The 23,293-nt window shown below is 44.5% G+C and overlaps 1 protein-coding gene across 1 annotated transcript in view; it reads right to left on the bottom strand.

Annotated features, from left to right (window-relative positions):
- The window catches only part of LOC126385946 (E3 ubiquitin-protein ligase RNF123), a 181,353-nt gene that overhangs the window by 97,657 nt on the left and 60,403 nt on the right, over positions 1–23,293 (bottom strand). Inside the window, exons 30-34 of the mRNA XM_050037990.1 lie at positions 21,830–21,969; positions 20,192–20,248; positions 17,507–17,638; positions 16,723–16,798; positions 16,198–16,282 (exon numbers count right to left, since the gene is read on the bottom strand). Coding sequence (XP_049893947.1) covers positions 16,198–16,282; positions 16,723–16,798; positions 17,507–17,638; positions 20,192–20,248; positions 21,830–21,969 — 490 coding nt within the window. The remainder of the gene's footprint in view (positions 1–16,197; positions 16,283–16,722; positions 16,799–17,506; positions 17,639–20,191; positions 20,249–21,829; positions 21,970–23,293) is intronic.

The raw sequence follows: 23,293 nt of genomic DNA, 5'->3' as shown, positions 1-23,293 counted from the left end.
GTTCCCCCACCTTGGGTTCGAACCAGGGACCCTCTTGCTGTGAGGTGACTAACCACTGAACCACCGTGCAGCTGTTATTATTCTTAATAAATCCTCCTTAATGTGACACACTAACTTTACAGCTTATGACAAAAAACAAACACTTTTTCCTTCGTTAATAAAACACACAGACACAGTAAGAGTGACAGATGATGTCACTGTGAGTGAGTGAAGTGTGACGGGATGAAGCTGTGTTTGCACTGCAGATAAAAAGGTTCCATGCACTCTCTGCTCGATGCTACGTACCATTACAGCATAATGTGTGGACACATAATGGGAGCAGGGTGAGGAGAGACTTAAGAACCGTCCTTGATGGAATTCGATCAGTGATGAGAGCAGCAGACTGATGTCTGTTCACCACGGTCTCTGAGAGCCTCTGAGGTCACTCCCATAAAGACTTTTATCACTCGGACCCTCGAACTGAAGCTTCGCTGTGAGCACTCTGACAGAAAGAAATCAGAGTCATTTACACACCCTGTCTGTTCTCTGCTGAAGGTCAATCACACCTTCGCTCAGCAGCGTCATTAGCTGAGTGTCTGTACTGTGGATCACAGCTGCTCTCTTCAGAAACACTCTCATATTAAAGAGTAAATCTGTAACTTCTCCACATCAAAACATCTAAAAACGACAGGACCAGTGTGACACAGATTTGTGTTCTCAGGGTTTCTCAGCTCATTAAACTGGAGGTTATCAGGCGATCTATAGATTATAATAAGGATTCATAGGTGGGTCTGAACTGTTTGTTTGTTGTTTGTCTGACAGAAGTGTTTACTGAGCCTGCTGAGGAGGGCGTGTCTTCAAATGCTTTGCATCAATCGTGTAGCTTTGAAATGATAGTTGCTGTTCACATGATCATCAAAAAAATCCTAAGGAGGGCCCACAGACAGGAAGTCAGTGTGTTTACATATGATCCAGATCAGAGTCCTGCACCAGTCACGTTCTGAAAACCCAGCAGCATGCTCCTTCCACCACCATCAAACCTCCAAAGGACCCGAACTCCATGTAGGCTGCCACCTCATCCTCGGGCTGCAAAGTTTCATGGCTGGAGTCCTCCACGTCGGTGACCAATGTGACCACGGGGTCAAAGGTTACACTGGTGTCACTGACTTTCAAAATAAAAGGAACTGCAGATGCTGGGCGTGGCGCTTTACCTCCAGGTGGCTGGGGGCGGCAGGATACGCCTGCTCCTCTTAGAGAACAACTGAAAAAAGATGCAGCGCTGAGAAGAAACGCTCTGTGGCCACAGGTCCTCACGCAGTCCTTTCAGATTTCCTTCATTTTCAGGCTGGTTTTGTGGCTTCAGAGCTAAACGTGGTCTCTGGAGCACGTAGTGTAGTAATGACACTCGTTACCTGGAGAGGTTGGAGGGAGGGAGACTAACTTCACAGATATTTGAGGGAAACTTCAGCGACACTCATCCAGCTGTGTGCAGATGTTGTCTGGTTTCCCCAGAGCGCCCCGCCCGTGTGTCCGCGGAGCTGCTGGTGATGTCATGGCCTCTGAACAGGCTGCAGTAAATAATGATCTCGTCACATGTTAAAAATAAAGACAGACACTGGTCACCAGTCTGAACATCTGACGCTCACAGAGACAGAGAAGAAGAAGGGTTGATTAAATACCAGAGCTCTGGTTATGTAATCATAATGACACATTTCTGATTTGAACAGATGAGAGTTTGGGAATCAGATCACCTTCAGTGACGCTTCACTTTAAGAAGAGAGGACAAATTTACATATGAGAAAAACACAGCGTGGGCTGTAAAGTCTCGGAGGGGTCGACTGTTGGCTCAGGAGGACAGCGAGGCGTCCAGTTCCACTAACAGCTTCACTGATGAAGACTCTGGTATCTGTGGAGCTTCATCTCTTCACTCTCAGCTGTCGACACCGTGCAGAGTGAGTGTGTAACTGCTGCGGTGGTGAAAGGGTTAATGACAGACTGAGTTTCCTCTGCTCGTGCATAACGTGCTGCCGTTACTGGCAGAGACAATGAGAGCAGATCTAATCAATTATTTACTGTAACACATTATCTTTCTGTGCTGATATTAAATCCAATAAAAACATTTTCCACTGGATCATATTTCTGATATCTGTGCACATATTCTGACACAACTCAACACCACAAACACACAGCTGCTAAACTGTTTCAAAGGATCAGTCTGACGTCTCCTCCTCTCTGAGAGTCGACTACTGACATAGGCTGCAGCCGCTTAGCTTAGCTTAGCTTAGCTTAGCTTAGCTTAGCTTAGCTTAGCATAACAGCTGGAGGCAGACAGAAACAGTAATGAAGGACTGAATTATTTTAAAACTGTTCAATTATTGTTTTTTATATACTGGTCATTGCTTTGTTTCACTGAAACAAAAGGGGAAATAAACAACAACAACAACAAAAACAACAACAACAGCAACAGCAAACACATCTGTGTTGGCTATCAGCCAGAGTGTTATTGAACACTGGTATATACGTGTTTAAAATATAAAGCAGGTGACAACATGAAGGTAAAGAACTGTGAGTGGATGTGAGTCAGTTCAGTTCATTACTGTTCACTGAGCTCATCAGATAAACATGTGGATGAATTAAACACAGAGAGAAACACAGGAGGAGGAGGAGGAAGAGCAAGAGGAGGAGGAGGAGGAGAGACACAACAGGAAGGAGTAAAGTTAAACTTCATGTGTGAACTCACAGAACTCATTAGACCTGAATTTAAGACCCTGACAGGTCTTCAACACACAAACACATGACTGTAAGTAAACACACACACACACACACACACACACACACACACACACACACACACACACACCTCTCTAAATACCCAATTAGGAAACGTCTAAACCTCTGCTCACAACTTTCCCAAACTCTAACTTTGTGTCAGGTTTTCATTTCAAACAGACCAGTTATAAACACGTCTTCACTTTAAAGGAGCAGTTCAACATTTAGAGAAATCCTTTTTCTCACTTTAACATAAACTACATGTAATACACAGATTTATAGAAACAAGTTTAACGCTGTGTAACTCCAGTGAAATACAGAGCAACTAATCCCTTGTATGTTCTGTAGAGGTGTAGTTGCATTCTGCTTCCTGTGTAAGGGCCCGTACACATGCTGCGTTTTGTGCGCCCTTCAATTCATGGTTTTCAAAGTGGACACGCAGCAGGTGCGCTCAAACGCCAGAGCGACACCTGAGTGACGCCAGAGCGGCACACACGCGTTCCAAAGCACCTGTCATGTGACGAGGACCAACCAATCACAGCTGACAGATATCTGTCCTTCCTCAGTAAATATCAGTGTGTGATAAATATGGAGGAGAAGCTGATCATGTCAGTGCAGAGCTGTCAGAGCGTCACATCTGTCCCACAGACACACAGGAAGTAGATCAGCTCTGACCTCAGGGTTTCAGGTAAATAGGCTGTGATACGATGCCTATTTCAGTTGCTTAGCAACCTCAGACGCAACCTGCCGCTGCGCTCTTGAAAGCTGGCTCAAAATATGCACAAAAGTAGCGCCCAACGCCTGACCTTGTGTTTCCAGGCGGTTAAAGATGCAGCATGTGTACGTAACTGAAATGTGACGTATGGTCCCTACCTGTACATGACTTCACTTCCTGAAAACGTCTTGTATACATGCTACAGGCAGACAGAACAAGTTCTGCTCTAAACGCCATGAATATCTTTTTTTTTTGTGAACTACCAGATTTACAGACGAACTTAGTGATGGCGAGCCCAGCCCAGCAAGACTGCGGACGGTCGTGGACGCAGTGTGACCTACCGTAGGACCTGCTCACTGAAGACATCAGATTCGCTTGACTCAGTCACTCTGATTCTAGATAAGAACACAGACACTATTAACTCTACATGAGTAGAAGCAGGAATCAACCCTGAACACACTTCAGGACAACAGGAACTCTGGAAACTATTAAAACTCTTGAGACTCTTGAATTGAAGGAGCACCTGCCTCACAGAGTTAATGTCAGTCTCATGTCTCTACAGTAAATATGAAGCTACAGCTGGTTAGCTTAGCTTAGCATAAAGACTGGAAACAGAGGGAAACAGGTAGCCTGGCTCTGTCCAAAGATAAAAACTACCAGCTATTTCCTGTAGGGACGTTAGCACACAGAGTAAAAAGGAAACAGCAGAGGCACTTTATCAACCCGCTGAGTACTGCCATTAGCATCAAGCTAGCAAAGAATGTTCTTTCTTCATAATGGAGGATATAAAGGAATCAAACTCACAGATAGTGTCTGGGCCTTTACTCAGCACAGCTGCAGAGGCTACCAGCTGCATCTCAAACACACTGCGTTATAGATGGTCCGTTATTTATTATTCCCTCTGTGTTTTTATATTTTTACTTTTTATCCGCTCCCGTTTGCCTTGATAAAGTTAATGCATCGTGCCGTCAGTTTAAACTCAACACTTCCTGTATCTGTTTCAAATTAAAAGCCCCTTATAACCTCGGCTGAGAGAATCCCTTCATTTTCTAAAAAGGCTTTTATTGTGAAACATTTGCAGGAACTTCCTGTGGAGGATTCAGTGACTTGTATGTTTGCATACGGTACTTCAAATGTAGCTCCGCCCATCTGGTGACACTGTTACTACAGTAACAGTTCAGCTGGCACATGAACACACACAGTGACTGAAATAATATTAAAAGTAATAAAAATAGGACAAGAATAATCTTATGACATCACACACGTTGTGAAAGACGACCGGGGATAATTGGTGAGTACCATCGTGCAGTGTGTCATGTCTGTCGGCCAAGTCACAGCACGGTTTCATGACTCCACAATCGTGTAATGTGACATAGTGACTGTAGGAACAGGCAGAAAAGTTGTGTAATGTGAACCAGGCATAAACCACAGCCACCGTGGTCTGACTCACAGCTATAAACCAGCCAATGGCCAATGACTGTGGCCAGCACTCTCCCTTCCTTCCATCTGTTTTAAAATCCTCTTCGCTACAGGAAACAACAACAAAAACCTCTAAACTAACCACGTACACACTGAAAGTGACGAATGTTGATGAAGCTTTTGTTTCAGTGAATTGTTGTAAAGATCTATAACAAATAAAACAACTTGTGAATGCACCTCAGGACAGCTTCTTCTCTCAGGACTCTCACGATGTTGATCTCATTTCTGACAGTCAGAGTTTATTTGTCTCGTCTTTCAAAATGTCTTCAATCAAACGACACCTGAATTATGATCATTTTTGCACTGGGGTCTGATCTTGGACCACCACGACTCCCCGCCGGATCAACAAACTTTCTGCTGCTATCAGTGGAGCCGCTCTCCTCTTGGAGACTCTGCCTGGTTAGCACGAGCTAACACAGCAGCAGCGCTAACATCCAACACTGAGCCGTTAAACAGTCCCAACAAACTCACACCGACACGGAGCGTCTCGACTCTGCCGTTATAATCATAAGGCAACGTTAGCTGTGTGATGTTAACAGTTAGCCCTGTCACTGTGTGTGTTCCTCCCTGACACCACTGACAATCACAGTCAACCTGGGCTTAGCTCCGCCCAGGTTGACTGTGATGATGTAAAGAAACACAAACAAACCACAGCGTCTTATTCTCCTACAGCAGGATGGTAGTGTGGTGACTCCAGAACTTGTCACTGGTGAATTGTTGTTTTTTCCTCTGCAGTGTTTTCATGATGAATTTGCAACAATCTGAAGCGTCAGGCTTTATTTTAAACTCATCGTCTCAAGTGTCTCACTCCAAATAAAAGACACTTTCATTTACACTCCGTCACATTAAATAATCATGAATCTCTGATGCAGTTGGACACGTCTTGTCTCTGTCTGTCTCCATTAACCCTCCTTATTATAACATCCAGAAGCTTCCCTCTTGCTCCTATGAGCTGCTGATACCTGGTGTCACACAGAGCGCTGCTACAGTCATATATGATGGTGTTTTGTCATCATTTGTGGACAGACGGACAAAGTGGATATTTGAAAACAGACTCATATTGACTGTCTGATCGTTTGCTGAACCTGCAGCTGATGGAATCTGTTGTTGAGGAAACAGCTGAAGTGAACTCGGTTCCTGTCGCAGCTGCTTCCTCGTCTCGTTTGTCAGGAAATGTTGACGACAGCTGAATGTTTGTGAAGCGTTTTTCATGAGCCGTCAGTCAGAGTACGCACGGCTGCATGGAAACAGGAATATTTATTTTCATTGGACAGGCCAGTGTGAATATTGTCTTTTTCACAACACGGGCAGGAACCAGAATATTTTGTCGGTGATCAGAGAATTAGGTCCCGATGTGTTTCACACATGTAGGTTTCCTGTGTCAAATGTGTTGTTTACCTCCTGGGAACGGGACAAACAACCAGCTGAGAGTCACTACCCAGAGCTCATGACCATAGGTGAGGGTTGGGACGCAGACGGACCAGGAAATCAGTTTCACCTTCTATCTCAGCTCCCTCTGAACCATGACAGTCCAGCACAGCGCCCACATCAGTATCTCTGGGTCTTGTTGACACTGAGGGTAGAATGGAGCGTGAGATGGATCGGCAGTTTGGTGCGTCGTCAGACGCCACACCGCTCCATTCTACCCTCAGTGTGAACCAGACCCTGAGATACTTGACCTCCTTCTCTTGGGGCAGTAACTCTCTCATGCTGGAAGTCACTCCATACAGTGCTATCATAAACATAAACAGCGAGTTATCAGCCCTCGATCAGGTCAAATGACTTATCAACACTATATGAGAGGCTGTAACGATGTCACGCTGCTCACAGCTCTCAGCCTCCATGTTAGTGTACGTCTGTATCAGTGGGAGTTTATGTTCCAGTAGAGGTTTACTCGTCCACTCCATCCTCCTCCATAACAACAACAGCTGAGTAAAAGAGAGGAATGGGCTCCACCAGCAGGACTCTGCTGACAGAGGAGCAGCAGGTCACACTATCACATTCACTCCCATTCATTACTGTGTGACTCACTGAGTGACGTCCCCACGATGAGGCTGAGAGATAACGAGGAGCATTACAAACTGCTGAGCCACAGCATGTTACCATCAATCAACTTCCTGAGGCAGAGAACACGCTGGAATACTAACCAGGTGGAAGCTGGTGATCACATGAGAGCAGAGCGGCAGCCGGTAAACACAACAACAACAAACACATCATTAAACTAACAAGCAGTGGGAGACGATCGTGATATTTAATACATGTGATCAGAGGAGCTGAGGTTTCCTGACTGTTTGTTTCAGCAGGAGATCCACTACATCAAAACAAGCGCTCCTCTAATCTGTGTGTGTTACTCCACATGACAAACTGCACAGGAAGTCGGGGGTGGGACTTCCAGGTCAATTTATCTAACGTGAAGAAATTAAACACATTTATCCACCTTCAGCTGGGTTTGAGTCAAACTGATGAAACACTGAGACTGAAACACTGTCCTTTGGCGCTACATTTTCTCAACCGTATAACCACTGGATTCCTACACAAAAACGCTGAGGTGCCGGTCTTTAAATCTTGAGAGAAAGCCAAAGAATTTATATTGTCTGACATCAGTATCAGCTCACAAATGTGACATGCCAACAAACTTTCCCACACACATACATGCTGAAGGTGCTTCCCGTCACTAAAGCTGCTGTCTGTTTCCTGTTATTTAGATATCCAGCTCTGGCAACATTTGCCTCCTCTCACATTCCCAAATTTGGTCAGAGTCATGTCATCAATATGGAGGAGTCCTACAGCTGCAGGCCAGCTGCTGGAATCTGACTGTCAGAGGTTTAAGGAAGAGACAACGAATACAAGATTAAAAAACAAGACAAAAAACCAGAGTGATCATGACTGCTGCTAACCGCTAACAGCTAATTGCTAACAGCTAGCTGCTAACTGCTAACAGCTAGCTGCTAACAGCCACCGCTGCAACTAACAAACTCCACAAATCCATCCAGCAGCTCCACCATCCACAGTCAGACACACACGGCTGATTATTTACTGCTGAATTACAGCTCACAACTCGCACCAACCCAAACATCCTGGTGCAGACTATTTACTGGAGTTTGCAGCCTGTCGCTCATCAGGCATCTCAAGATCATTACAAGCTGTCAGTGTCCGACAGTCCACCACCAACACTTTCATCAAGTCTCATCAATGAAAATCAAACAGATTTCATCTCAGTTTATATGATCAAGATCTGTTTTTGCTCGTCATCGTCTCGTCTTCGTCACTTCGTCAGTTGCTACCAACTAATTTTCATGAAATTCTTGCCAACAAAATCAACACTGCTCACAGGTGCTCTAAACTGTTTATTAGGCCTACATTAACAGTCTGAGGTTACTGTGGATTATTACAAACTTAGTGTCACAAAGATGGACATGTTCTATAACTAACATCTGATTCAAATGGTGAAAGGTCGTCAGATGAGGATGAATGGAAGGAGAGAAGCCTGGAGAGGTCACTGCCTTCCTCTAGGTGTGTTCACATGACATCAGCTGACATCGACAAATTAGAGAAGAGCAAAGATGAAGTGAACACCGCAAGGCCAACAGCATGGAACTGCTGTCAGACTTGGTTCAATCTCCAAAATATAAATGTCGACATTCGGCGTGTTGAGAAGAGCGAGCTGGGTACAGCCTTCAGGCGGTTTTATGGATCCAGTGAACAATTAAGGAGGAGCTGTGCAGCATCAGCAGCGACCTCAGGCTGGTTTCAATCGTTAGATCAACGAGCCTCCGGTCAGCTGTTCGTGGAATTTAATACAGGACTCGGAATTCATATCAGCTGATAATGTTTTCAAAGGTGCTGTTAAAGAGAAAAGAAGGGCAGGGGAAGACAGGCCGACACATCACCCTGTGATTTCACCTGCAGACCAGCGAATCTTAAAATATTCTGCAACACTAAATCCAGACAGAGACCCGACTCATTACTCCTCAAATGTGACGAGGCTGGAGGGAAGTATGTCACCGTAACATTCAGTAAGGAAACAAAAATAAAGACCCACTGGTGAGAGAAAATCAGAGAGGCGCATTGTTTAAATGGCGAGTAAAAATCCCCTCTGCCCAGCAGCATCGCTCCAAAACTACCTAACAAAATTCCACCGGATGCAAAGACCTGTACCTGCAGCAACAGTCAGCTTTCAGTACGCCGCTGCTCCCCTGGGAGTAAACCAGCTGTTAGAGATGTTATCCAGGATGTACAGAGAGGCAAGGACGCCTGAGGGTCACCACCGTACAGGAAGTGTCTGATGTGGGGGCACAGGTCAGATGCTTCGTACATGCAGAACAACTGTTCTCTGTAATCAGCCTCAGAACATGAAACATAAAATATCCACTGATCATATTCACTGATCTTTCCAGACCCACAGAATCATTTGTTCTATGAATATGTAAACAGTCTACACATCAAACTAAAGAACAGACCTTCTGTTTTTATTCTGTCTTATTCCATCTATTTCCTATCGAGACCTGAATTTGTGCATTTTCATTTAAAAAAAACATTTCCGACAAAAAGCTGAGAAAAAATTCTTTTTGTCAAAGAGTCATTTTCAATATAAAATCAATTTCACATTTACATGTTCTGTTTTTTCTCATTTCCTTACGTCAGTCTGAACTGTACGAATGAAAATAACAATAATAATCTCTTTGAGGTGCAGCAGTGAAACACGTCGTCACATTCAGTGATCCTGTTTCGTCCCACTCGTTTGTTTCTTCGTCCAATCAGATTCAGAATGTTGATCAAAACAGGAAGTGTCAGTCTGAGTCCATCGACATCTCCACGGCTTACGCAACTGTAAACTTTTCTGTGCAGTTTACAAGCTGCTACATTTCTATAAACAACATCTTCTTCTGGTTTTCAGCGGATCTCATTCTTCTTTTGTTTTTGGACATGGCAGTGCTGTTCTGTTTCACAGATGTGTAACAGCGCCCCCTATCTTATAACGGTAAAAACACAGATTGCCAGAATATCTCGTCAATGGCGGGGAAAGAGTGAAGTATCTCAGAACAGAACTGTGTATCTGATGTGTGAACGTCTCTCAGTTTGATCTCATCTGAACATAAAGACGGTTTTTCTGCGGCACCAGCTGAAGCTTTCATCCTCTGATAATTGAATTTCCTCCATCAGCACCCTGAGAGACGTCTCACTGTGGCCTTCAGTGTGTGTGTGTGTGTGTGTGAGAGTGTGTGTGTGTGTGTGTGTGTGAATATATGCGAGAAACACGCAGACTGTCAGTTGGAGCTCTTCTCAGCTGCACTCAGATAATGAAGTGATACTGGAGCTGTCAGAAGCTGTGAGGTCACAGAGAATCTGTTTCCTCCATGTTTACCTGTTTGTCTTCATAAACTCAGTCAAATGTTTCCACGGTAACAGGGACTCTTTGTCTTTGTCCCTGAATGTTCAGATACAATGACAGAAGTTTGACGCGTCCTCCAGAGTTCTCACATTAAAATGACCGTTCAGATCTTTTTAAGCAAATGAATTAACGACGTCTCCGCAGTCAGTCGTCCCTTTAACTCTGCGTCCTTGAGACAGGGTTGTTACACCGTTATTCCGCCTCACCGTTCTGCATCGACACAGAATGAGGGGACAGAGTTGTCACTTTAAAGTCGACAGCGGAGGTAGTCACATCGCCACACTGACCTCTGTCTAAAAGGGACAGCTGGCAGGACGGGACCATGGACGGGACAGGTGTGACTTTTTGTTGACGTGTAATGTGTGCGACCCACAGCAGGAGATTTAAAAAGTAGCAGTTAGCAGCTAGCTCAAAGAAGAAGAGCAGCGGCTGAAAATGTCCAAATATAGTGAAAACACTGAGGTCCAGGAGCAGAGGGCCAGATCAGTCGCCGTATAACAGGGATGCTACATGTTACAGAAAATGAATGAATGTTAAACATCTCTATCACGTACAAAAGCAAACCCACCATGGGTGAGAAGATCGGCTGTTTCTACAGAGTCCTGGTCCCAGATCAGACTCCCCTCCACATCAGACCACATGATTCACAGCACGCTGACCAGAAGAGGCTCAGTTTACATTTTCACAGGCAGAGTTTGAACGTTTACCAGTTCAAAAGAAGCAGAAAGAAATTTATATTAGATGTTAAATTTTGTGGTTCTGGCTGATACTGGTTCAGGATAAAAAAAGAGCACAGGCAGAAAACACGAGTCCACGGGGTGTTTGAATGAAGCTGACTTTGTTTCACCGTCCTCATATCACAGTTGTTCATCTCACACAGACACATGACCTCGTCACTGTGCATCCTGCAAACAGCTGTGTTTCATAAACTAAGACAGGATTAAAAATAAGCTGCAGCTTCCTTTTATTTGCTTCACATTCTGCCAGATAAAGGTCATTACCACCTCTGTCCACAGGGGGCGCCAAAACCAACACAACATGAGAGCTCCTTGTATTTGCTTTAAAGCTTTAAAGATGTTCTGAACTGTACCTTTAAGTTTCTGCAGTTTGAGTGTGCATGTGTGTGTCCATGTGTGTGTCCATGTGTGTGTCCATGTGTGTGTGTCCATGTGTGTGTGTCTGTGTGTGTGTTCATGTGTGTGTTCATGTGTGTGTGTCTGTGTGTTTGTCCATGTGTGTGTCCATGTGTGTGTCCATGTGTGTGTGTCTGTGTGTTTGTCCATGTGTGTGTGTCCATGTGTGTGTTCATGTGTGTGTTCATGTGTGTGTGTCTGTGTGTGTGTCTGTGTGTTTGTCCATGTGTGTGTGTCTGTGTGTGTGTCTGTGTGTTTGTCCATGTGTGTGTTCATGTGTGTGTGTCTGTGTGTGTGTTCATGTGTGTGTGTCCATGTGTGTGCGCGCAGACCCCACAAATAAGCAAAACAATGTGGACCCCTCGAGGGAGGAAAACAAGGATGTGTGTGTGTGATGTTTTTCCTTTTGAGGTTAGAAATCCAATTATCCAGTTAAGCACGGAGACAAACACCCTTCAGCCACATTAAGCTGCACACAGCGTCACGAGTGGACAATCTTTAGAGTACGGTGGCCCGGAGGCTCCGTCTCCCAAAACACAGTTTAATAGAGCTGATTTCTCGCCATGCTGTTCACAGGCTGTGGACAGACCTTCATGGTGTCATGTGACAGCAGAGTCACTGAGAGGTAATGAGTTTGGATTCATGTCACTGGACGAACAGCTTGTTAATTAAAGTGCCATTAAATGTTGACGAAGAGCCGGCGGTCACGGTTCACACACACCACTGGAAACTCTTTCTACATGACGGCTGTGGACATTTCTACTGCAGCGACTCCACCTCCTGAGACTCAAAGAGACATTCTGCTGCTGCAGGGAGACGTTCAGCATCACTCTCCATTAATGGTTTCATCTGGTCATGTATCTGTGGAGCTCCTTCAGTCTGAGCGCTGCGTCCGTCACTAACTTCCTCCTGAATCAGCGCTCAGACACTGAAGAGTTTTAAATGTTGTTTGTTTCAGAATCAAACACATCCATCACAACATCCTGTGAACTCCCTGTGACGTCTTCAAATGTCTTGGTCTGAATAAGGCTCAGTTTATTAGATAACGGAGACGAAGACGGAGCCTTCTGTCCCAACTCCTTGTGTCTGTATTTGTGCACATTTTCTGAAAGGTTACAGATTCGGACTGAACTGAGCAGAAGCACTGGAGAGCGTGGAGACAGTGAAGTTCAGACGAGACACGCCAGCAGGAGACGGTGAAGACATTTCAACGATGGCGGGACAGAACTAATCGTTGATACGGTGAAAAGAATTCTCTGCCGACGTGTCAGGATGGATTTAATGACCTCACACTGCCTCCATTAAAGGTACAATAATCCGACCTCCTCCACCCTCCAGTGCCATCTATTGGCTGTATCTATGAGAGCAGTGACGTTCACAGCGTTTAACACTGTGTCCTGACTGGATGCGAGAGAACTTGATTTTTACTTAAATGTGACATTTTTTGAAGAGATTGAAGTTATTTCTTAATTTCCACATGGCAACACTTATAGAAAGGAATCTGCACACTGTATAACTTGTAATAATTGTTTTCACCAAAACGTTGCAGCATTAAAATTATTATTTTTAGAAATATTACTTTTATTTTTTTTATTTAAGATATTTTTGGGGGGCATTTTCAGCCTTCAATAATAATAATAATAATAATACATTTTATTTGTTGGCGCCTTTCTGAGCACCCAAGGACACCTTACAATAAAAACATACAAAAATACCAATAATACAACATTAAAAATAGATAAAATACATGACAGAAAATTAAACCGGATAGGCAAGTCTGAACAGATGTATAGGACAGACAAGTGTGAAGGACAGAGAGAGAGGGAGAGACATGCAGCAAAGGGCCACAGGCTGGAGTCGAACCCGGGCCGCTGCAATAACAGCCTTGTACATGGGGCGCCTGCTCCACCACTAAGCCACCGACGCCCCGTGATATTATTTTTATTTTTAATTATTTTTTTATTTTTAGACAGTCTGTGGGAGTCTTTTAGTTTTATTCTTCTCGTCTCTCTCCAACGCACCTGTGTGGAAACAGATGTGAGGAGTGTTCCTTTGTTTTGAGACATGGCAACATTTTAAAATAATTGATTTTGTTTAAGTTATTTATTTCCTACGTTTTCAGGGAACTTGTTTTTTTACATGAAAACTAAAATGTGACTTTTTTCGTAAGATGTTTTCATCTCAAGCGACGTGTGCTCTGATTTCAATTGTTCGAAATGTTCAATAAATAATTTATAGTTCATCTGTGTGTTTTTCCTTCAACTGTTTTAAAATCACAGACACATAAGGAAAACATGCGAAAATTTGAGCATATTTACAGTACAAACCTCGTCAGTGAACTCTGAGGACAAAAAACTAAAACAAAATATCATTCATTAATTATAATTAATCCTGATATTGATCTGAGGTCATGTCACGCAGCACCAGGACAGTGTCTAAAATATGGATTTATCAAACATATCACATCTGAATATTTGGAACATGATTTTCCACAGCGTCGATGCACCGGCTGTTCTTACAGTGTTTTCTCTGATGGTAACTGAAGATGGGAAAGTGATCATGTTAAAGCCAAATTAACTTTGATGCCATCAATGTCAGATTTCCTCCGAGGAATCATTAATCAATCATGTTTCAAGGTTCTGAGTTTAAGTCAGTAATTCCAGCATGATGACATCACTACTGGTCGTCCCCCACACGCGCCGAGCTAACGAGTCGACAGACCGACACACTGCGACACTTTACACAACTCCAGCTGACGGAGCAGGTCTCCACACACACGCGCACACACGCACACACACACACACACACACACACACACACACAGGCAGCGTGCCTTCATCAGGTGAGGACACTGACTCGTGACCACGTCGTGTCGTTTACACCACAACAACAATAAAGTGATACAACAAACTGTTGACAAGTTTCATTCAGGACTTTGTGACGACTCTGAATACAAGTCTGAATTCACAACACGTGACCACGTACACACGTGCGTCCCAACGTTCACACACACAACCTCGCAAACACTCACCAGAAAAATGATGATGCAGAACAACTGGTGTCCATCTATGTGTGTGTGTGTGTGTTCTTCAAAGTTTGGTGATGTTACACAAACCCGTTTAGACCAGAGTCCTGCACTGGGTCGGGTACCCACAAAAACAGCTGATTTGTGGGTGGTTTTTAAAAAAACATTTTTTCCCGGGTTCGGATCTGGGTAGAAAAAATAACATGCGGGTCAGATCGCGGGTTTTAGATAAACACATCAATCATTAGTTCGGTAAACTACAGATAATTATCTTGGTCATTATTTACTCTCTGAGGATTGCCTCCGCTATTTCGCAACGGTCATTGGTTCAGCTGTTTACACGCGTTTCACCATCTAATAACACAATCTGTGATTGGACGACAGAATCAACATGGCTGTCACCGTCTAACAAGCGCCGCTTCCAAAACAGTAAATAATTATTTAGGTATTTGAGAAATAAGTGGATAAAACGTACAACTATCACTTTATAATGTTTCTGAAGTGTTTCCCTGATGGATTACTTCTCTCCTCGATGGATTCTAAAAACACGTGACGGCTCGTAACTGCTGAACGTCGCTCTGGACAGAAAGTAAGTCTATTATTACACATGTAAAGTTCCTTTACATAGATTAAAAGTTTAAAAGCATTAAACGTAACAAACGAGTGCTTTTACACTCGTATGGGAGAAGAACACAGAGGGTTGATGATGGAGCTGAAGTCAGGTTTTTATTGTGAGAGCTGCTTCATTCAGGTCGTTGTTTACTCACTGGCACCTTAACTGTGGCGATATGCTGTTCAATATTCAGCCAATATGACCCAAAATGATTACTTTAAATCCGGGTTACGGGTCGGGCTGCGGGTCGCGTTTCAACGGGTCGGACTGGGTTGCGGTACTAATTGGCCTGATGCGCGGGTTTGCGGTTCGGGTGGTTTGTACGTCGCCGGGTCGGGTCGGGGCGGATCTTGAAAACTGGACCCGTGCAGGACTCTGGTTTAGACGCAATGTGCCCTTTTGGAACAGGCCACGCCCACTGTGTCACAGCTCATACTGTCTGTTAACCCGCACCATCCAGCCAATCAGAATCGAGACTTCTCAGAGATGAAGGTGAACAACAATTAAAGACACAGATTATTTTTGTTTAAAGCAGCAGCAGTTTTTCACTTTTAAAAACCAGGAGTGAACTCGACATTTAAAGCCTGAAAATGTTTCCACAGTTCGTGATCAGGACCGCACGGTAACATCTGCATGTCATCAGTATCGGCCTTTATCAGCTTTAAAATGAACTCTCAGTTTCGACCAACGTGCTTTTTCTAACTCCTCAGGTCCCACTGATCCCAAACAGCTCACAGAAATTAAGAATGCATACCAAACAACAGTTCAGGTCTCAGGAGGATACATTGATATCGTTACCAGTTATTGCTCTATATCGGCATATTGGATATCAGCAAAATAATCCAGTATCATGCGTCCCTAACAGTTACCATGGTTACGGGACTGAGTGGATTTTCAGTCGTCTTCAGTAAACACGTGAACAAAGTCAGTGATGAGCCACGAACAAGACAAGCAGCTCCGATCAGAAACAGTCACCGTGTGCTGCAACGTACTGACCAGCCTCCCTCTGCAGGAAACCAGCTCCACCCAGACTGAACCATCACACCTCAGGTGCATTATGGGTAACACAAGTTTAAAGAGAACAGGTCTTACCCCTGTCTGTCGCCATCCACCAGGATTCGAACCAGGATCCCTGTAACAGCCACCAGGATGGGGTAGTGGTCCACGCTCTCCAGACCTGCACAGCCACAGAAACAAATCCATCCCATAATGATGCCGTCACATACCACCTGACTTTAACCACTCTGTTTCCTGCTGCGTGAAGGTGGTGACCAGGTGATGACCAGGTGGTGACCAGGTGCTCTGATGGTGTAAACCTCCTGCACTAACACATCAGACGATCATTATGATAAGAATAATAACTGTGTGACTCACAGGTTCATCTGCTGACTGTTCACTGACTCCTCTCTGTGGGCTGCGCCGCTTTTTACTGGTTTTTATGGGACACTGGGAAACACTGAACTTTACGAGCTGCTCACAAACGTTACACGGCAAATTAAACTCCAAAAACTTTGTCTCCATTAACACTGAATATAAAGTTATCTACACGATCCTGATTCTGGAAATACAGATTATAAACCTGTGTGTGTGTGTGTGTGTGTGTGTGTGTGTGTGTACCTGGCAGTCTCAGGTTGACGACTCGATCAAACAGGTTCTTCTCAGCTGTCACTCTGTTTAACACCTGGTTCAACAGCTGCAGAGAAACAACAGAGAGGACAGGACGTAAACACAGGTCAGGTTTTACTTCTCTGTTAGCCGTTAGCTGTTAGCTTAGCTTCTATACGTTCATCTTAAAGCAACACAATGTAGTTTTGAACCCTCAAAATATATATCCAAGATCCTTGTGATGGTACATCAACTCACAACAGGTGGGATGACACCGCCGTCATTGCTTGAGAGCGTCTGTTTCACTTGCACTGGCACTATTCAGTGTGGGGTTCAGGTAGGAACCCAGACACAACAAAGATATGATCCTGTTTACTGTGTTTGTTTCAATTGTCTACATGTATGTTGGAACACTGACTGTATCGCTGTTGTCTTTGTGATGTTATCTCAATGGAACTTATCTCTTTAAATAAAGGTTAAAAAGGAATAAGTTGTAATGTGCCTGAGTCCAGGTGTGATGTGCCTGAGTCCAGGTGTGATGTGCCTGAGTCTAGGTGTGATGTGCCTGAGTCCAGGTGTGATGTGCCTGAGTCCAGGTGTGATGTGCCTGAATCCAGGTGTGATGTGCCTGAGTCCAGGTGTGATGTGCCTGAATCCAGGTGTGATGTGCCTGAGTCCACGTGTGATGTGCCTGAATCCAGGTGTGATGTGCCTGAATCCAGGTGTGATGTGCCTGAATCCAGGTGTGATGTGCCTGAGTCCAGGTGTGATGTGCCTGAGTCCAGGTGTGACTTACCTGAGCGAGTCTCCTGAGGAGGAGCTCTGCAGACGGACGGGACCAGTCCAGGAAGATCTCGGGAACCAGAGTGACGGTCATCTCCAGCACCCGCAGCAGACTGACCGACAGGTCGAAGCAGGTCGCACACACCTGCAACGAGACCAGGTGTTACATCATCAAGCCACACACACACGGTGACAGGTTCACTCCCAGGTGAGTCTCAGATCACATCCCTCTGCACTCAACCCTTCATATTCTGAGTGTGCTGAGTGTGTTCACACTGTGTAGTGCGGGAAAATGCAGTGTACTGCTGACGCACTCAAAATGGTCCAAGAGTTGAGTGTGGACTGACGAACACTTCTCATCCTCAACCTCAAAGCCATCTCTGTGACGTAGCAAACGTCTCAACTTTGGACATGGAGACAAGGAGCCTGTTGGTTCGACATCATTTGACACTTAGAACCGAAACTGTTGTCGAATAGAAGTCGTCGTTGATGTTTGTTGGGTCTGTGATGATTTGGTACCGCAAACAATAATGCAAATGCTAACGTTAGCTAACGCTGCTCCTAGATATGGCGGCATATCCTAATCAGCACTGATGCTGTGTTGTTAGTTTGGTTTATGTGTGGGCGCACACAGCGGTCAAATGTCCACCGTCCCTTAAGACCAACCTGCTGAAATCAGTGCAGCACACAGAGTACTACAGTGAGGCGTGCTAACAGAAGGATGCAGTTTGAGACACAGTGTAAGTCTCTCCTCAGATTTTAAACCAACAGGCTGCAGGTTGTGGAGGTTCAGCCATTAAAATGATTAATAAATTACTTCATTCATTAATTAATCATTCAGTCAGAAAACAGTGATAAATCTGAAGTTCCTGGAGCAGAGTTGATGCCTCTACATCATTAGTTCTGTCTGAGACCAAATATTTTCAGTTTACTGTGTCAGGAATCAGGAAATCAGTCTGAGAAGAAAAAAAAAGAATTTTAAACATTAACAATGAATTAATTACCAAAATAATTTTTCTGTAAACTGACTTATTCATTAACCGACTGTCTCAGCTCTAAGTATGTTTGATCAGGATGTTTATGATATTTAAGCTTCTGAAACAGAAACAGTGATTTTGTGTCTGCAGCTGATTCAGTGGAAACAACACATCCAGTTTCTCTGAGATCTTCTGAAACTGAACATGACCTTTGACCTGAAGCTCCACATTAACTCTGCACCTTTACTGTGACTTTACATACTTAAACTATATGTAAAAAAATAAATAAAAAAATCTTCAAAATAAACATTAATGTGAACCCAACTTATTAGTGAAGATAAATTTGCTTCATTTAATTTACAGCAGAGTGAGAGAAAATGTTTTTGTCAGTAAATGGAAGAAAATGATGATTTATGACACGGTGGAAAAAACACCTGCAAGAACTTCAATACTGGACATACAGATATAGATCTAGATATACATATAGACCCTTTTACTGTTAGTAAACAGTATGACGTTTCTGGTGGGCGGGGCTTAGCTGGAGGCAAAACAGCTCTCCACAGACCTTAACTAGCGCTAGCTAGCAACTTCTGTTGTCTTGTTTTAGACGATGGAGGAAGATGATGTGAGTGGTGCGTTCAGAAACACTCATTTTGAGTGTGGGAGTGCACTCTGACACAAACTGGAGCGTTGATAAATTGGGAGCGCTGTGTGAATGTAGCGTTGGGTTATCCAGAGCAGCGCACTCTCAGAGTGGCAGAGCGCACTCTGGACACTCTGTCTGTGGAGACGGAGCAGCAGAGCGCCGAGCGGAGTGAATGTGTGATTAACTTAACCGTTGGTTCATTCATGTAGAAATATAACGCTCCGTTTCTTCCACCAACAGGGCTCTCATTTTAGTGTAGAGCGTCAGACTGAATTTACCAACGCACCATGTCAGGTCACTCACTCTCCGGGACCGCCAGTGTTACTTGAATAAGTAAACACTGACCAACGGGACCAGACTGGCCGACCCGTATGCTCTCACTCAGTGGATGGATGATGTCACAGGAAGCCAATCTTACAAAGGAGGACCACACTTGTTTGTTTTGCTATGGAAGCTAACGTTAGCTAATGTGCTAAAAAGTTAGCGTTCCAGAGAAATCCAATATTCCTCTTAATCCCTCCCCAGTTTCTGATGAGGTGGACATGATAACCCTTAATACACATAACCTTATTCATCCCTACAACAGGAAATACTTTTTCCCTAACCTGATATGAAGTGTGCGCTGCACATGTGAGCATTTTTGATGATGGCCTCCGTCCAGTCCTTTGGTCTTATCACATTTAACCATAGTTGTCTTTGTTTTTGTTGACGGGCAGTGGCGGCTGGTTTTGAGCCATGACTCCTTCTATTCTGGCTCCCAATAACACAACAAGACAAACACATTTTAACACTCCTATGGAGCCTACAGCCCTGTGGGGGAGAGGCAGCTGCACCTCAACAACATGATGTCACTGTGACGTCGGCCCTAAAAGGGTCGACATACCCTTCTTTGAAAGTGGATATTTGTAACCGTGACTGTTTTTTCTGAGTTTTCCTCGTTACATTTCTGATGGTGGAAAGAAAGTTGTTAGTTATTATAAATGATACTTATGGCTGTGCACACAAACTAAAACTCAATAAACATTAAAGTATAAAAGAACAAAGCTCCTGGTGTACAGTTCATGATGACAGTCACCTTCAGCTGACGAGTGTCCACAAAGTTCCTCTCTGGACGCTCTGCAGCCTGCTGGATCTGAGACAGGAAGTGGACAGCAAAGAGAGGAGAAGAAGAGATCAGAAGTAGAAAGGCAAACAATTATGTATATACCAGTCCACCCTGTGGTTGTCTGACTCCGCCCACCAGCCCACCCTGTGGTTGTATGACTCCGCCCACCAGTCCACCCTGTGGTTGTATGACTCCGCCCACCAGCACACCCTGTGGTTGTCTGACTCCGCCCACCAGTCCATCCTGTGGTTGTGTGACTCCGCCCACCAGTCCACCCTGTGGTTGTCTGACTCCACCCACCAGTCCACCCTGTGGTTGTGTGACTCCGCCCACCAGTCCACCCTGTGGTTGTGTGACTCCACCCACCAGCACACCCTGTGGTTGTCTGACTCCGCCCACCAGTCCATCCTGTGGTTGTCTGACTCCACCCACCAGTCCACCCTGTGGTTGTATGACTCCGCCCACCAGCCCACCCTGTGGTTGTCTGACTCCACCCACCAGTCCATCCTGTGGTTGTGTGACTCCACCCACCAGTCCACCCTGTGGTTGTATGACTCCGCCCACCAGTCCACCCTGTGGTTATATGACTCCACCCACCAGCCCACCCTGTGGTTGTATGACTCCGCCCACCAGTCCACCCTGTGGTTGTATGACTCCGCCCACCAGTCCACCCTGTGGTTGTATGACTCCACCCACCAGTCCAGTGTCTCTGACAGTCTCTATCCAGTTACAGTCAAAAAACATATTTTAAGAGATGAGTGTGACCTTGACCTTTGACCTTCAACCACCAAACTCTTATCAGCGTCTTCTTCAGTCCAAGTGGATGTTTGTGGCTAATTTAAGGCCTTCTTCAGAGATCACGTTCATGACAACAGGACAAACAACCCAAAACTGCTTTCGCTGGCTCAGAAGCACAAGAACATTTTATATGAACCATGTCCTTTAATCGTCACATTACCCCAAATCTCTGATTGGTTGAAACAGATTTTGTGACGTCCTAAAGTTCCCTGATGTTCAGTCATAACAGAGGAGTGCAGTGATGAATGTAAACAGGAAGTCTACGCTCGCAGACAGACACAGACAGCGTGTGGAGAGTCGCCTGATTCTGATTCTCTTCTCTAATGTTCTTTAAATGTTCTCTAAATATTAGCCTGTTATATTCAGTACGTTTATGAGACTGAACAGGTCCAGTGCTGTTAGAATGATTATTTCATAATGCAGGTAAACATCTAACATCACTGTCAATATTCCATCTCACACATGAAACCAGTGTTGACATGTTAACGTCTGCCGTCCTGTGACAGAGCTGCTGACTTTAACTCAGGTGCTGAACGTCTGAGAGCTGCGTTCATTCACTGTGATGTCAGGGAACTAATAATAATCACACATGAATATCATAATAAATTTGACAGCTGCTGTACTGAACGTTTTAAAGGATCAGTGAGTCTACGAGTGACACCAGAACACGTCCGTGTTCATCGTCTGCACTCACAGACCTGCTGCTCCTGAGCGGTACCTTAAACTCCAGTGTTGTTTCCACACTTTAATCATGTGAATATATAAATATAATCATAAACACAGAGAAGATAATGCAGAGTGTTTTCTGACCTCCTGGATCATGCCGATGAACTCGGAGAAGGCCCAGTTGAGCTGGTTCAGGACGCTGTTGAGGAACGAGGCGGCCATGTCTTTGTCCATGCTCAGCAGCTCTGCCATGTGTCTCTGCAGCAGCAACGACGGACACGGCTCTGAACCAATCAGACGACAGAGAAGGACACAGGTGAACACACAAAGTGGAGGCAGGTGAGGGGGGAGGATGAAGATAAAAACATCTGCACACATCACACTCAGATTGTGCTCAGTCAGGATCCTACAGAGTTTCTACACCATCAGACGCTCTCGTTCTGTTTATGATTTAAAGCATCAGAGCAGATTGGTGAAGAACAGCCCTGATGGTTCCCAGAGGAAAGCTCAGAGACGTGGCTGTGAGCTGCTCTTTAGATGGAGGAGGGAAGTTTAACCAGTTTAACCAGACGTACAGAACCAGTCTGACGTTGGACTTCTTATTCCATGGCTTTTATTTATTTTTATGATTTCCTCAGTCGATGTTTCACACTGAAGACATCCAAAGTATAAATTAACACGTGATTATGTAGTAAACAAAATGTTTGATAGTTCAGATTCCTCAAAGCTTCGAACATTCTCTCATGCGGAAAATAATAAAAATAAAGAAAAGGCACTGAATGAGAGAGTGAGTCCAAACTTTGGACGAACCAACCAGTTAGTCTGAAAGTCCTGAACGTATTTTTCATCTTTAAAACAACATTTTAAAGGAAATCTTTGCCAATTTTCAACCAGCTCTGTGTCATCGCAGCGTGGGGAGTACATGTGGCCCCTGAGCTGCCGTCAAAGTCCACTGGATGACGTGCACTGCAGCTTCGATGAGGCAAAATGACGCGTTTCCCATCATCCAGGTGTTTTCCAGGTGCTGCCAGCACAGACTGCACACAGCAGTGACACAGATCCGGCTGAAAGTCAGCAAAGTTTCCCTTTAAAGAATAAATCTCACCTTACTGTCACCTTTCAAAGTTTATAAATTTAGAAAACTATAGCCTGGTGTACACTGTGTGATTTTGGGCGGTCCCCAATGAAAGATGACCAGCAGTAAAGAAACGTGGCGATATCTTTGGTGGTGGCTCTAACGGTGGTCCGAAGTTGCTAAGTGAGGGAGGTTCAAGGATGGTCTCCGTCACAGTCAGCGATCAAGTGATAGTTGACCAAACATTAGTCCAGAAAGGTCATTAGTCAAAATAATCCAAACCTATATGACTGGAGCATGTGTGACTTTACTTTGAAAGGACAGACACAGGAAGTGTCCACGCTCAGCAGTCAGACAGGAGTCAGGTTAATTTCCAGGGCTGTAACCTGCGGTTATTCCACAGGCTAGTTAATAACATGTCGGGCAGGAAATCCAAAGTGTGGGATCATTTTGAGAAGGTGAAGGACGAACCCAAGGTGATATGTAAACTCATCTTCATTGGTCGACTACAAACATGACGTATCATCTGAAAC

This window comes from Epinephelus moara, chromosome 24, assembly GCF_006386435.1.
Source record: "Epinephelus moara isolate mb chromosome 24, YSFRI_EMoa_1.0, whole genome shotgun sequence".
In the NCBI taxonomy this organism is placed as follows: domain Eukaryota; kingdom Metazoa; phylum Chordata; class Actinopteri; order Perciformes; family Serranidae; genus Epinephelus; species Epinephelus moara.
The sequence above is the reverse complement of the archived record's forward strand: the minus strand, read 5'-3'. Positions and strand labels throughout refer to the sequence as shown.